Consider the following 12,567-nt stretch of genomic DNA (forward strand, 5'->3'; position numbering starts at 1 on the left):
AATGCCTATTTACACAGTTCCTGCAAGAAGTCCCTCTGAGGCACAATGTACTACCATTTTGCAGAAGACGACTTCTCAGAATACCAGCAGCAAAATATCTGTGCAGCAACTGAAATCGCAGGTGTCAGAAGAAGAAAAGAACAGTCTACTTGCATGTTCTCGGAAAAACACTGAGGAAGTAAATAGGACCTACGTGATTTCAGCCTGTAAAAAAGTGAGTGACACATCAACAACATTTAAACCTGAAGCCAGATTAACACTCCAGAGGAGAACTGGAGCAAGCAAAAAATCCGTGTCCAGTAGTGAACAATTGCATACAAGCATAACACAGGGCATGAAAAATACAGAAATGGAGAAAAAACTTACTCTGCAGAGGCGTGTGAGGACTGGCCCCATAGAAAAGAGTAAAATTAATCAGAATACCGTGCCTGGAATAGAAAATAATGACTCTGCTGCACAAAGAAATCACAAGATTGCACTTCCACCAAATATTAATAATAACGATATCCATGATGGTAAACCAAGCTTTAAGTTAGCTGGGGGTCAGTCAAGTACGAAGTTGCAGTGTAACCTGAATAGCAAGGATTCCTTTGGCTTTGTTGACGGTCTGTGTGAAAATGATAGCTGCACACGTTTAAAATATAGGGCAAGTGCTTCTGACACCAAATTTCAAAATGGAGTTCCTACATCAGAACAATTAGTTACCTCAAAATATATTAATAGGATATCAGGAGAACAACTGAGTGAAAAAGGTGCTATAAATAAGCTAGCTGGAAAACAAACGTTGCAACACTTGATAATAAAACATAACTGTTTGGAAAGACCAAGGACACCAGAAGGTTCAACAGAAGGGTTTAAGCTCACACCAAAGATCAGCACTTCTCAAGATCAAACATCCCTGTCTGCTTCAAGTAAACACACACCTCATCTTCAAATTCTAGCTAAAAAGAAAACTAGTGTCTCCAGCTCTCCTTCTGTGAGTAGAAGTTCAAAACCAAAAGAGAACACAGGAACTCTAGCTGAGAGTAATAGCACTGAGAAAGATGTTTTCAAAGTGGAAAACAGCAAAGTGATTGTAGCTGTCCGTGTACGGCCTTTCAGTAACAGGTTTGTATCCTGGACTTATTTCTGATGCTAATAGTAGCTTTTGTAGTGTATGTTGATTCCTGCTTTGTATTTTTTGAATTGTTTAATCATTGACCCAATAAGGATGTAATACATACTTTGAAATTAGCCGATATTTCATGCAACATCAAGATAAAGATTTTATTAAGAGGTTGAATTCACTTTATAGGTGTTTGGGGCTAGTTTTTGCATATTCTTTGCTGAAGTATTTTGAGCTTTAATACTTTGTATGTTCATCAAACGTTTTTTTTAACAATGATTACCGAACTTTTTACTTTCCATAAGGCAGCTGATTGAAATGATTAACTGAAAGCATTATGCTTTTTAATTTTTTTTATTCCCCTCCTCTCCCCCCCCCCCCTCCATTCAGAGAGAAAAAAGAAAACTCACTCCCTGTTATCTCCATGACTGGTTCAGAGACAGCTGTACGAAATCCAGCCACGAACCAAGTTTACAGCTTCAGTTATGACTTCTCTTTCTGGTCTTTTGACAAGTGTCATCCTAATTTTGCAAGCCAAGCAATGATTTATAAAACTCTGGCAGTGCCGCTCCTTGAAAGAGCTTTTGAGGGATATAACACTTGTCTTTTTGCTTATGGACAGACTGGTTCTGGAAAATCATACACGTAAGTTCCTAATAATAATTGTTAAAATTCTGTAGAAGCCAATTGTTATGCAACGTAAAGTCATTAAAAGAGATTATATGGAATAGATTTCATAGTTATTGATTTGTGTAAAATGTTTTTGCGTATTTGAAAACAAATTATACAAAAATAATTAAAACAATATTTACAATAATTGAGACAAAGTTAGCTGTAGAATATTTTTACATATCTGACGTCTTTCTATGTCTACTGAAGAAAATAAAAGCTCTTTCCAGAGATTTTAGCGAAGAAAAATCTTTACTAATGCTGATAGCTTCTCAGACTCTCCCGGTGCTGTTGTTCACCACCATTTGTTATTTTGTGCGTGAAGTGACGTGTTCTAAAGTATATGATGTTTTTTGGAAAAGACCTTCAAGAGACCTTTCTAATTATGGTCCTGACTGTTTCAGAACTTAAAATAAATAAATAAAAAAATCCAGATGTTTGTAGCACTGCTTATTTGAAATGTAATCTTTACCCAAAATAATCCCAGACAAAAAATGTTCTGAGGGTTTATAGCCAATTTTATATACCTTCTATATGTTTTTCAATCGAATGCCTAGTGAACTGTTTTGTTTCCAACCATGGATCTATTAAAATCAGTTCTATGAGCTTTATAATTCCCACGAATTACTATAGACTTTAAAATATGTAGTTGAGGACCAGAAATGTTTCTATGAATAATTTTTCACAATTTAATGTTTTTATTCAATTTATCATAGATACAGACCTTATACAGAGGTAGGATTTTCTTTTTAAGTGGGAACTCTATTTTTACTTGTAATGTTCATTTACCTTGGCCTAAAAGAAAGATAGGCTCAATATTGCAATTGTTATCCTATTTGTAGGTTTGTTGGGTTTTTTTCTTCTCCTCCACCTTCAGGTAGACAATTACTTATGTTTACCCCTTTGTATTTTCAGCAAGGCTGAAACTAATATCCGTAATAACTGTCTCCTCAGGTCAGGTCTACACAACAAACTTCTGCCGACAACTATGTTGTGCAGCTGTGTGGGTTGCTAGGTTGTAGCTGAATTAGTCCAGTACAGTGGTGTTCTGCTGTGGCAGAACTAGACAGGAAAAAATTATGCCAGAAGTGGAGAGGCGCTTAGGTTTCTGCACTGGCAGGCTGCAGAGAATATAAAATGCATGCATGTTAGGATGTCAAATGTCTATAGGTTTACTGTTTGTAGTACAACTTACTCTTCAGTTGCTGTAGGGTTTTCGTTTCACGTAGGTTTTCAACCCATTTCTAAATGGATGAATTGGAGAAGATCTCTGGACATCATCTTGTCCAACTCCCTGCTCAAACAAGCACCAACTTAGATCAGCTTTATTTCTGTCACTTATTACTTCTATAACTTAGAAGCATATGACAATTCAACTTTAGAGCTATACAATTAATATTAAAACTAGCTATAGAGGGTTACAAAACTGAACTAGCAGGGTTTTTTTTGTAACTACAGGATGATGGGATTTGATGAAGACCGAGGAATAATTCCAAGAATTTGTGAAGATCTTTTCACTCAAATAGCGCAAATGGACAAGCAACAGGTAATATGCTTATGCTATTGACCTTAAACTGAATTATGAGGAAACTGATGTGTTTCAGAATTTTGATACCTGTTTCATTCTTTCATTTTATACCTTAGTGCTGATCCATTTATTAATGTCTGTATTCTTTTGCTGATTCAAAACTTATTTCTGCTAGTGACTCTGATTAACAGGATTCCCTAAATAGTCAAAATCCACATTGTTTTGCTTCCTTAATAACAATAATGTCAAACAGAAATACGGGCATGACATTTTTTGCTGTGTCACTAAACTAGGATTCTTTCCTCTATATAGCATGTCTTACAAGATAAGATTTATGTAAGGAAAGGTAAAAAGAAATCCTAATGGGTTCCATACTTTCAGTGGAGGCATATAAAATAGAACTCAAAAAAATAAGAATTTATCTTTAAACATTGTCACATATCAAAGCGAAATACACTTTAATAGTATTCTAATTCTAGTATTCTAGCTCAGTATTCTTGCTGAAACAAAAAAAAACCCTACCCCCGCCTATTATCCATCCTTTTTTTTTTAAAGTAGTTAAAATTTCCATTGTAAATAATGTTTTGTTTTCTTCTCTGGTTTGAGAATAGGTCTTTATTCGTACATAACTCTATATGAAAGAGTGGTCTTCTGAGAGGGGGTGGGAATGTTTAATCTGATCACAATATATTTTGATTTGAATTCCTGTCCTACGGCTATGGTATGTGGATTTAAAAACAGCAAAGTAGTAATCTTTTCCAGAGTGTTTTATTGAAGGGTTACTTTCTGTTTCTGCCCCAATTAATTGGTGTAGTAATGGTAAATTTAGAGAATCATAATTGGAGACACAATTAACTTAAACTCTTTAAAAAAAAAAAAAAAAAAAAAAACCACCAAACACTACTCATTTCATGTCTTAAGAAGAAAAGACCCAAACTAAGACTGCAGGTATGCAGGGGTTTGTTTGTGGGAATTCTTCAGGTATATTTATCTTTCTGTCTGACTGTTGTTAAGGCTTTTCTAAGACTGGATTTCTGGTACAGAATCACTTTTGAGGAACAAGCTTGACTACAGTACACCGCCTGTGATTTGAATTGTGCACCTACATCTTTCTGTAATAACAACACAAATCATAATTTGTGGTTAGAAACTCTGAATGTCTCTTAAAATTATGAAAAGGATTAGAATATTATATTTACACTTTTTCTTGGATATGGAATATCTGATGCAAAACATGGTGGTGACAAAGCCTGTTCTTTGTATTCTTTTTCTCTGTATGTTTGTCCATGTCTGTAAAGACTGACTCGCAGGTCAGTAGACCTTAACATTCAGTTAAGCTTACACAGGCAAATTTTTCTTTTTTTTAACTATTCCAAATTTTTTATTGCTTTATGCTTGAATTCTTGACTTTGAATCCTAATACCCGTGAACACATAATATTCTGGTCCTACAGTAGATTTGATAGACACTGAGAAATCTAAGGTTATTTATTACTGAGTTTGGCTAGAGAGTATAACTTCTAAAAAATGCAAAGCTGCTAGATATGTTTGTTATTCCTTTGCTTATGCATTCTGAATAAGTGATTCTGTTGCTGCAAATTGTCTTTAATCTTGTATTTCTGACTGCAATGTTTTCGTTTGGTTTTTTTTTCCTCTCCATTTTATTTAAAAACAGAAAAAAACCAACCCCCCGACCTGGATACCTTCAGAGGAAGGAGATGTGTTTTCATGAAAAGTTTGTTGTTCAGTACTTTTTAAAATTGCTGTAGGTAGAATCAAGGTTTACCTTTCCATTAGGTCGTTCTGTTCCAAGTCAGGATGTTGACAACATCAATCCATGCCTTCTCTATTACGTGTATCATGCTGTAGCAGCGCAATCCCTAAGGGAATGAGACTACTGCAGGTGCAAACTATGTTTTCGTGTACTGAAAACCCAACACTGAAACTTCTGAGGTGGATGTATATACTTTTTTTTAAGCTTTAGCTATCATCTGGGAATGGCTGTGGATGGAATTCCAGTAAATTGTGTTCTTGGCAATAGCAGATTCCTGGTTTAGGATATCGTTTCTCTTGGAAAGCCCCTTCAGTACAAATGCTTGTAACATTGAATAGCAGGATCTGGTAATCTAGGTTAATTTTTGAAACAAAGGATGATGAAAGTGTTTTGTGGACTATATTAATAACTCTTTTATTATTAATTTTATTAGATTTTGTATCATCTTGAAATGAGCTTTTTTGAAGTATACAATGAGAAAATTCATGATTTGCTTGTCTTTAAAGCTGAAAGTGGACAGAAGAAACAACCAGTAAGTTGCTCATAGAAACAAGTATATGCATAATTCAAAGTAGTGGCATCTATTCTGTAAACAAAAAATGCACAAATGACAAGTGATCATTGTTTTGTTATCTTAGATTGTTGTGAATAACAGAACTCAAGTAAAAAAACCTCACTATATGACTTCAAGCAAAATGGTTGGCACTTCAGAAATGCTAAACAAAATAAAAATCTTGCTGAAATAGAAACAAAACAATTCAGTAGAGTCTCTCAAAATTGTTGTTAACATCTCTCCTTATCTGCAAAATGAAGATGATATTATCAGCCTTTATAAAAACATCTCTTACAGTATTATTTATCTAAATCTCCAGATTATATTAAGAGTCTTCTGTGCAATATAAGTTGAGTTACAACCTCGTAATTTAGATGGAGTTCTAAAATGGAAGGATGACAATATCAGGAGGCTTCCAATGTTGTTTGGAAAAAAAAAAAAAAGAGTATTTGCTTAACTGTATTTGATCGGTCAGTCTTCTCAGATCTCAGCACTACTGAAATGTCCATTCACTTTCTGAAAATATCTGTGTATTTTTTATCTACTGAGATGCCTGTTTGCCACTGACTCAACCTATCTAATTGCAGTCCATAAGTATATACATGAAAAAATGTTAATATTTGCAAAGGGAGATTTTTTCCCCCACTTTGTTTCCTCTGTGTATGTACATTGCCCCGCTACAGAAAACTGCTATCATATAAGAGCTTAGCACCAGGATGGATAATATCTTTCAGATTCTTTGCCCTAGATAATTTTACTGCTTAGAGACATGGGGCTGTCAGGAAGTTCCTTTTTTTTTTTTCCCCCCTGTTGGTTGGTTATTTCCCAAGAAGATGGCGGGGGGCGGAATCAGTGACCTGATTAATTAGTTAAGGATCACTAGTTAAACTAGTTTAGCTAGTTTTTAATGCTTGTGTGTTAGAATATGTAAAACCATAAATTAAACAAATTTGTGTTAAGTAGGGGATGTAGGGAAGGAATTTACCATGTTTGGTTTATTAAAAAGAAGTTCTTCCTGTACTTTGACATACTGAACACTATACTGGCCACTTGTGTGTAAACTATGAGTATTAGTTTATGATAAAGGAGCTATACTACATTCAACTTGCTGTTGAAATAAGTCTTTTATCCTAAACTTGGGACTTATGTGGACTAGTTATATAGAAGTAAAGACTAAACTGTCTTGTTTATAGTAGGAGTGCTTTCATCTGAGTTTTGTCAGTGGTTTCGAGCTAAGCTATTTAACTTGGAAACGTAATAGATTTATGTTGCAGAAAAGATTTTTCTTTTTCTTATGTAAATATCTTATATAAGATACATATTCTTGCAGTTAGATCTGGTGCACTCTGCTGTGATTTCTCAGGCAGCTGGAAAAATTCAGTTGTAGGTATTTTCCTGAAAATACTGTTCCAGATGATTCATGCTAAGTTTTGTTGATGATAAATGTCATACTAGGGATGTAGATAGACTTCCTCTTAATTTAAAGATATACCTGAGTGCTACGTCTAACTAATGCACTCCTAATAATTTTTCTTTTAAAATTATTTTCACCAGCTTCGTGTAAGAGAACATCCAGTGTTGGGACCATATGTGGAAGGCCTGACAGTGTAAGTCTTAATTGTTCTCATTTTAATAGATCTATGGTGTAATCCTGAAAGAGTGTGCTAATTATTATCTCGAGGCTCTGTGAAAGCTTGCGTACTCACCAGTAAATTAGGCAAGATCTTAATATCATGTAGTTTTACAAAAGTGCGTACCCATGTCTAGTTTGACTTGACGTATTTCCTTTAGTGTATTGCTTTAGTGAAATAAGCATGTGGAAGTCTCAAGACAGCTGGAGCTTTCGTGGTATATTTGTATTTTGTCTGTAATTGGGGAAATGGGGAAATGTTTCAGAACTCAGGCAGCAGGGAAAACTGTAGAAAGAAAACAGTCTGAACCCAAACTTTTCTTTTTCCCCCACCATAGGAATGTTGTCAGTTCTTACTCTGATATCCAGGTAAGAGTTATTTGGTTACCAAAAGGGAATACAAATATTTCTACTTACTCTTTCCTTCACTTCTGAAAACTAAATTCCATGCATGGGAAGAAAATGCTTTAGTAGTCTATGATATTTCAGCTGATTTTGTAAAAGTATAATGAAGACTAGTCCTATATATTGGAGCTAAGTAGATGCATACAGGCAAGTGTCACTCTCTCTTCACATGGTTGTCTCTTAAACTTAAGTTTTAACTCCTCCCTTATAGAGTCATCATTTGTATTAATAAATTTATTTGCAAACATTTTAATCTTCACTTAAATACACAAAGTAGGTTTTGGTTTCACATCCTGACTTCTGTTTCTTACAGAGTTGGCTTGAGCTAGGAAATAAGCAGAGAGCAACAGCTGCTACAGTAATGAATGACAAGAGCTCTAGATCTCATTCAGTCTTCACCCTTGTCATGACGCAAACCAAGGTATTGCTGGGTGTTTTATGTCTGTTCAAATTGGGTAGTAAAAAGTTGTAGTGTGCTGCCTAGGAAATTGTTGTGAGAATATACTTTAAGAAGATGAGTAAAGCACAGGGCATTTTAACATGACTTTCTACACAGCAAAACTTGTTCTGTATTACATGCTTTGAGTAGATTCTGATGCCTCTGTGCTGCATATATTTATAGCAGCAATATAAACATGTCTAGACTGGCAGAACTAGGAGTAGTTTCAAGCTTCTGAGTGTGAGTTTTGAGATGTAACTGGAATCCAAATTGAAGCCAGACCTAATTTCACACTGCTGCCAACACATCTTAGCTTCTAAGAAGGTTCGGCTATGCAAGGTGGACAGCTGTGCTGAGTTCCTGCAGGTGATGAGCTGGGACAGTGGCAGGAGATGCAGATTCTGCTCAGTTTCAACACAGTTCACTGAGTAAATGTTTCCTTCCTTCAGGATACCTCTCTCACCCATGTATCTCCAGGATATAGGGACTACAACTCCTCATCTGATATACAGATGTGTGAGAGACAAAACCTGACTTAGTAAGATGAGCCTGAAAACAGAATTGGAATAGGTAGAGCTCCTCAGAAGTCTGCAGCCTGTCAGTTTTCTCCATGTACAACTAATTTGTTGGTTTGTTTTTTTTGTTGTTCTTGGTTTAATTTTTTGGCCCAGTTTCCTAATCTTCTCCTTACTCCTTCCCCTCACCATTTTCACCACTAGATTATTTCTTTTCTCTATCAGAAGTAGTCCTGAGACTTTTCCACTGACTACTTATCTGATCTTCATTGGTGGAAGTCAGTTACAGCTTACTGATTTCTGTGGGTATTGGATAGCCACAATAATCAAACTTCAGACCCAAACCCATAGCTAATCTGTTGTTTGTGGAGTTAATGCTTATACAGTTATTCAACCGCAAACAATTCATACTATGGTTAAAAGTCTGAACTTAGTCTCCTTCAAGGGATGTACATGAAGGTATCCTGTCAAAAAGTAAATGGAAGTGTCAATTTTTTAATGTATTTAAAGTGAACAGCTTTTTAGATTTCTGCTTGTCCTCAGGCTTTTTATTTTGGTTCAAATGCAAACACCTCCCTCTTTTCCAGGTAGAATTTGTGGATGAAGAACAATGCGATCATAGGCTTACCAGTCACATAAATCTAATTGATCTAGCTGGCAGTGAATGCTGCTCAACAGCTCAGACCACTGGAGAAAGGCTGAAGGTAAACCAAAATTGGAAATCTGTGGAAAAGGATTGACTCCAAAGAATGCCCCTAAACTCCAAAGCATCCTCACCTACCAGGACTTTGGGCAGGAACTGTAGTTATAAAAGGATATGTAGCCCTTATGCTTATAAGTATTGCATAGCATTTTGCTAGCGAGGGTGGATGGCCCTAAGAAGCTGTTTCGACTGTGCAGTATGGCAGGCCAGACCTTGCTTAGGACAGCACTTCCCATGCTATGCAGGCCTAACAATCCTTTAGAAGGAATGAGGAAAAACTGTCCGCGTGACTTTCCAAATCGTTAATCAAATATTGCACGGAGTTGGGGCTTGCCCCTTTTTTGGGGATTTAAGTAAGTAGAGTTTCTAATAAGAGACTTTCTTTCAAGCTGCCTTCATAAGTTTGGTGGTCCTTAAGACTGCTTGTTTTAAAGCCAGGGCCTCTGTTCTTTCCAAATGAAGATCTTCTAGGATACTCTTGCATCTTATTGTTGTTTTTTAATCAGTGGTGACATTTAATATGGTACAGCTGTACCATACATTGAATAAGCACAATTAAATCAACAGTACAGTTAGTAACATCACACAAGAAAATACAACTGTATTATAATTACTTTTATTTTTGTTTTATGTAGGAGGGTGTGAGTATCAATAAATCACTGTTAACCCTTGGGAAGGTTATTTCTGCACTCTCTAAACAATCTCAAAATGGAAAGAAAGCTTTCATTCCTTACCGGGAATCTGTCCTTACTTGGTATGTACATTTCAGAATTTTTTTTTATAGAAGTAAAGACTTTCTCAGATTGTGGATTCCTCTTCTATTCAGGAGGCATCATTTCCCCTCCCTTTCTCCCTCTCTCCTTCCCTCCCTCACTCTCAAATGACCTACTGAGGGAAGAAATTAGTCTGTTGCATCAGGTAAAGAACAAACAGGACTTTGGTTTGTATTTTAAGTAGCTAACAATCACTCTCAAATAAGTAGCAAGACCCTAGGTATTTTGTATTTAATCTGTTCAGACGGAGAAGTTTAATTTTGACTTCAGTGGGTGGGCTGGGGATTGACTTCTACTCTCCTGTCAAATGAAGGTTGTTAAAGGAAAGTCTTGGTGGAAATTCACAAACTGCTATGATTGCCACAGTAAGTCCAGCTGCCAGCAGTGCAGAAGAAACACTCAGCACTCTTCGCTATGCAAAACAAGCTTGTTCAATTATCAACATTGCTAAAGTAAATGAAGATGTGAATGCCAAGCTAATCAGAGGTGAGATTGACATATGCAGTCTTTGAGGGTTTTTCATTTGCATGTGTGTTTAACTTATTGCTGAATAAGAGTTGTTACTACTAATAATCTATTGTGTTGACTGACCACTTGTCAAATAGGCTAATACAACCTAGGATATCTTCCTTTTAATATTATTCTTCATGAGCTTTTTTTTTGGCCAAAGTTCAGATGATATCTTAGGCTATACTTCAATACCTGGAATGGGGAAAGGTGTTTCATTTTTAATTAAATAACAGGATGAATTTTTTAGTATCATACTGAAATGTCTAAACCCTATTTTGTCTTCATTTTTTATGTGTATTGTGTGTCTGGTTTGTCTAATGTAGAATTGAAAGCTGAAATTGAAAAACTGAAGGCAGCTCAGAAAAGCGCTCTGAACACTGATCCTGAAAAATACAGACGTTATTTGCAGGAAATAACGTCTTTGAGGGTAAAATTGCACCAGCAGGAGAGGGACATGGCAGAAATGCAAAGGTCGGGCAGTTGTTAATGTCTTACTTTAAAATAGAAATGGTAACATTTATATGATGTAATTTTTCTCCTAATATGTTGTGTAATTTTCCCCTTAATATATTAAGGGCCTGGAAAGAAAAATTTGAACAGGCAGAAAAAAGGAAATTAGAAGATATAAAAGAATTGCAGGTACATTTTCTTTCTTCTCTTCACTTTCTATAGGAGATAATAAGAAAATATAACATCAGCAAGCCCTGCGGAAGAATTAGAACAGTTTTAAGGTTTGGTTTCCTTAATGCTGTTCTTTTAACAGACTACTGTGACTTCTTAGAAAAATTTAATGTAGATATTTGAATGCACAAAGTAGATTGTTTTTTATGCAGAACTCTCTTTTATCTAGAAAGCAGGAATTGCATTCAGAATGGACAATCGTTTACCAAACCTTGTCAATCTCAGTGAAGATCCTCAGCTTTCTGAGGTGCTGTTGTATATGATCAAAGAAGGAGAAACTACAGTTGGAAGGTATACACCAAATTCGAAACATGATATCCAGCTTTCCGGAGTGCTAATTGCTGATAACCATTGGTATGTAGTGTTCTTTTTACACTTGAAGTGAGAGCGGGAAATATTTCTTCTCAGCCTTCCCTTTCTTTTGGATTCAATCTTCCTTCTGGCAGTAACAAAATATGGTTTTCTAAGAAGGAAAATAGTATTTAGGGATAACTTTTGTACCGTTCAATGATTAAGGTAACTTCCTTCCATTCCCATCTAGAAATCTGCTAACCAAGGTAGTTTAATTTCTTTGTTCATTTCATTATGTAGTAAAATTTTCTATTCGTGCAGAAATGCTGGAGAAGCATCTGATCAAATGATGCTGTGTGATAACTCGATTACATTAAGTTCAGTGGAAAAGTGAAATGCCTTGACAGTTCTTTCTTAAAACTAAAGGTAGACAGCAGCTTGGCCATGTTGCAGAAATATTGTTTAAAGTGTATTCCATGCAATTAATCCTAGACAAAATGCTGGAAGAAACTTAACTAATCAATTACTAAAAACATGAAAGGTGTGGGTATATTGGGAAATTAAGCATTATCGAAGAAATGCTCAGGTGACAGGGTATTGTAGTAATTTTTTAGCGGTGGATTCTTAGATTTAAATATCGATTCTCATCCAAAATATAGGTTGTCACTGTTGTCACTCATTAATTATGTATGTTGTAACTAAATAGCATGCAGACAATTCACATCTGGAAAAACAACAACAGGATACTATCTAAAGCATGAATTTTAGTCTATTAAGAAACATCATTAGCAATTAACGTGAGCTACTGATATTGCAAATGTTTCTTGTTTTCAGTGTTATAAAAAATACTATTGGCAAAGTGAGTATTATTCCACTGAGTGAAGCAAAGACATACGTAAATGGGAAATGCATTTTAGACCCAACAGTTCTGCATCATGTAAGTAATTGATTTGGTAAGAGTAATATATGCATGTGTGGATTTCTTAGCTTTG

The 12,567-nt window shown here is 35.5% G+C and overlaps 1 protein-coding gene across 4 annotated transcripts in view; it reads left to right on the forward strand.

The window, feature by feature from the left end:
* Position 1: 1 nt before the first annotated feature.
* The window catches only part of KIF14 (kinesin family member 14), a 37,934-nt gene continuing 25,368 nt past the window's right edge, over positions 2-12,567 (forward strand). For all 4 annotated transcript variants that reach the window (XR_012674530.1, XR_012674531.1, XM_075156524.1 and 1 more), the window contains exons 1-14: positions 2-1,107; positions 1,496-1,750; positions 3,233-3,320; positions 5,509-5,607; positions 7,183-7,235; positions 7,597-7,627; positions 7,977-8,084; positions 9,205-9,321; positions 9,956-10,074; positions 10,407-10,579; positions 10,927-11,074; positions 11,179-11,242; positions 11,454-11,638; positions 12,410-12,512. Coding sequence is in view for 2 of the 4 variants with exons in the window: in XM_075156524.1 (XP_075012625.1) it covers positions 2-1,107; positions 1,496-1,750; positions 3,233-3,320; positions 5,509-5,607; positions 7,183-7,235; positions 7,597-7,627; positions 7,977-8,084; positions 9,205-9,321; positions 9,956-10,074; positions 10,407-10,579; positions 10,927-11,074; positions 11,179-11,242; positions 11,454-11,638; positions 12,410-12,512 (2,649 nt within the window). In the remaining 2 variants the exon portion in view is untranslated. The remainder of the gene's footprint in view (positions 1,108-1,495; positions 1,751-3,232; positions 3,321-5,508; positions 5,608-7,182; positions 7,236-7,596; positions 7,628-7,976; positions 8,085-9,204; positions 9,322-9,955; positions 10,075-10,406; positions 10,580-10,926; positions 11,075-11,178; positions 11,243-11,453; positions 11,639-12,409; positions 12,513-12,567) is intronic.

Source organism: Calonectris borealis, chromosome 8, assembly GCF_964195595.1.
Source record: "Calonectris borealis chromosome 8, bCalBor7.hap1.2, whole genome shotgun sequence".
Classification (NCBI taxonomy): Eukaryota; Metazoa; Chordata; class Aves; order Procellariiformes; family Procellariidae; genus Calonectris; species Calonectris borealis.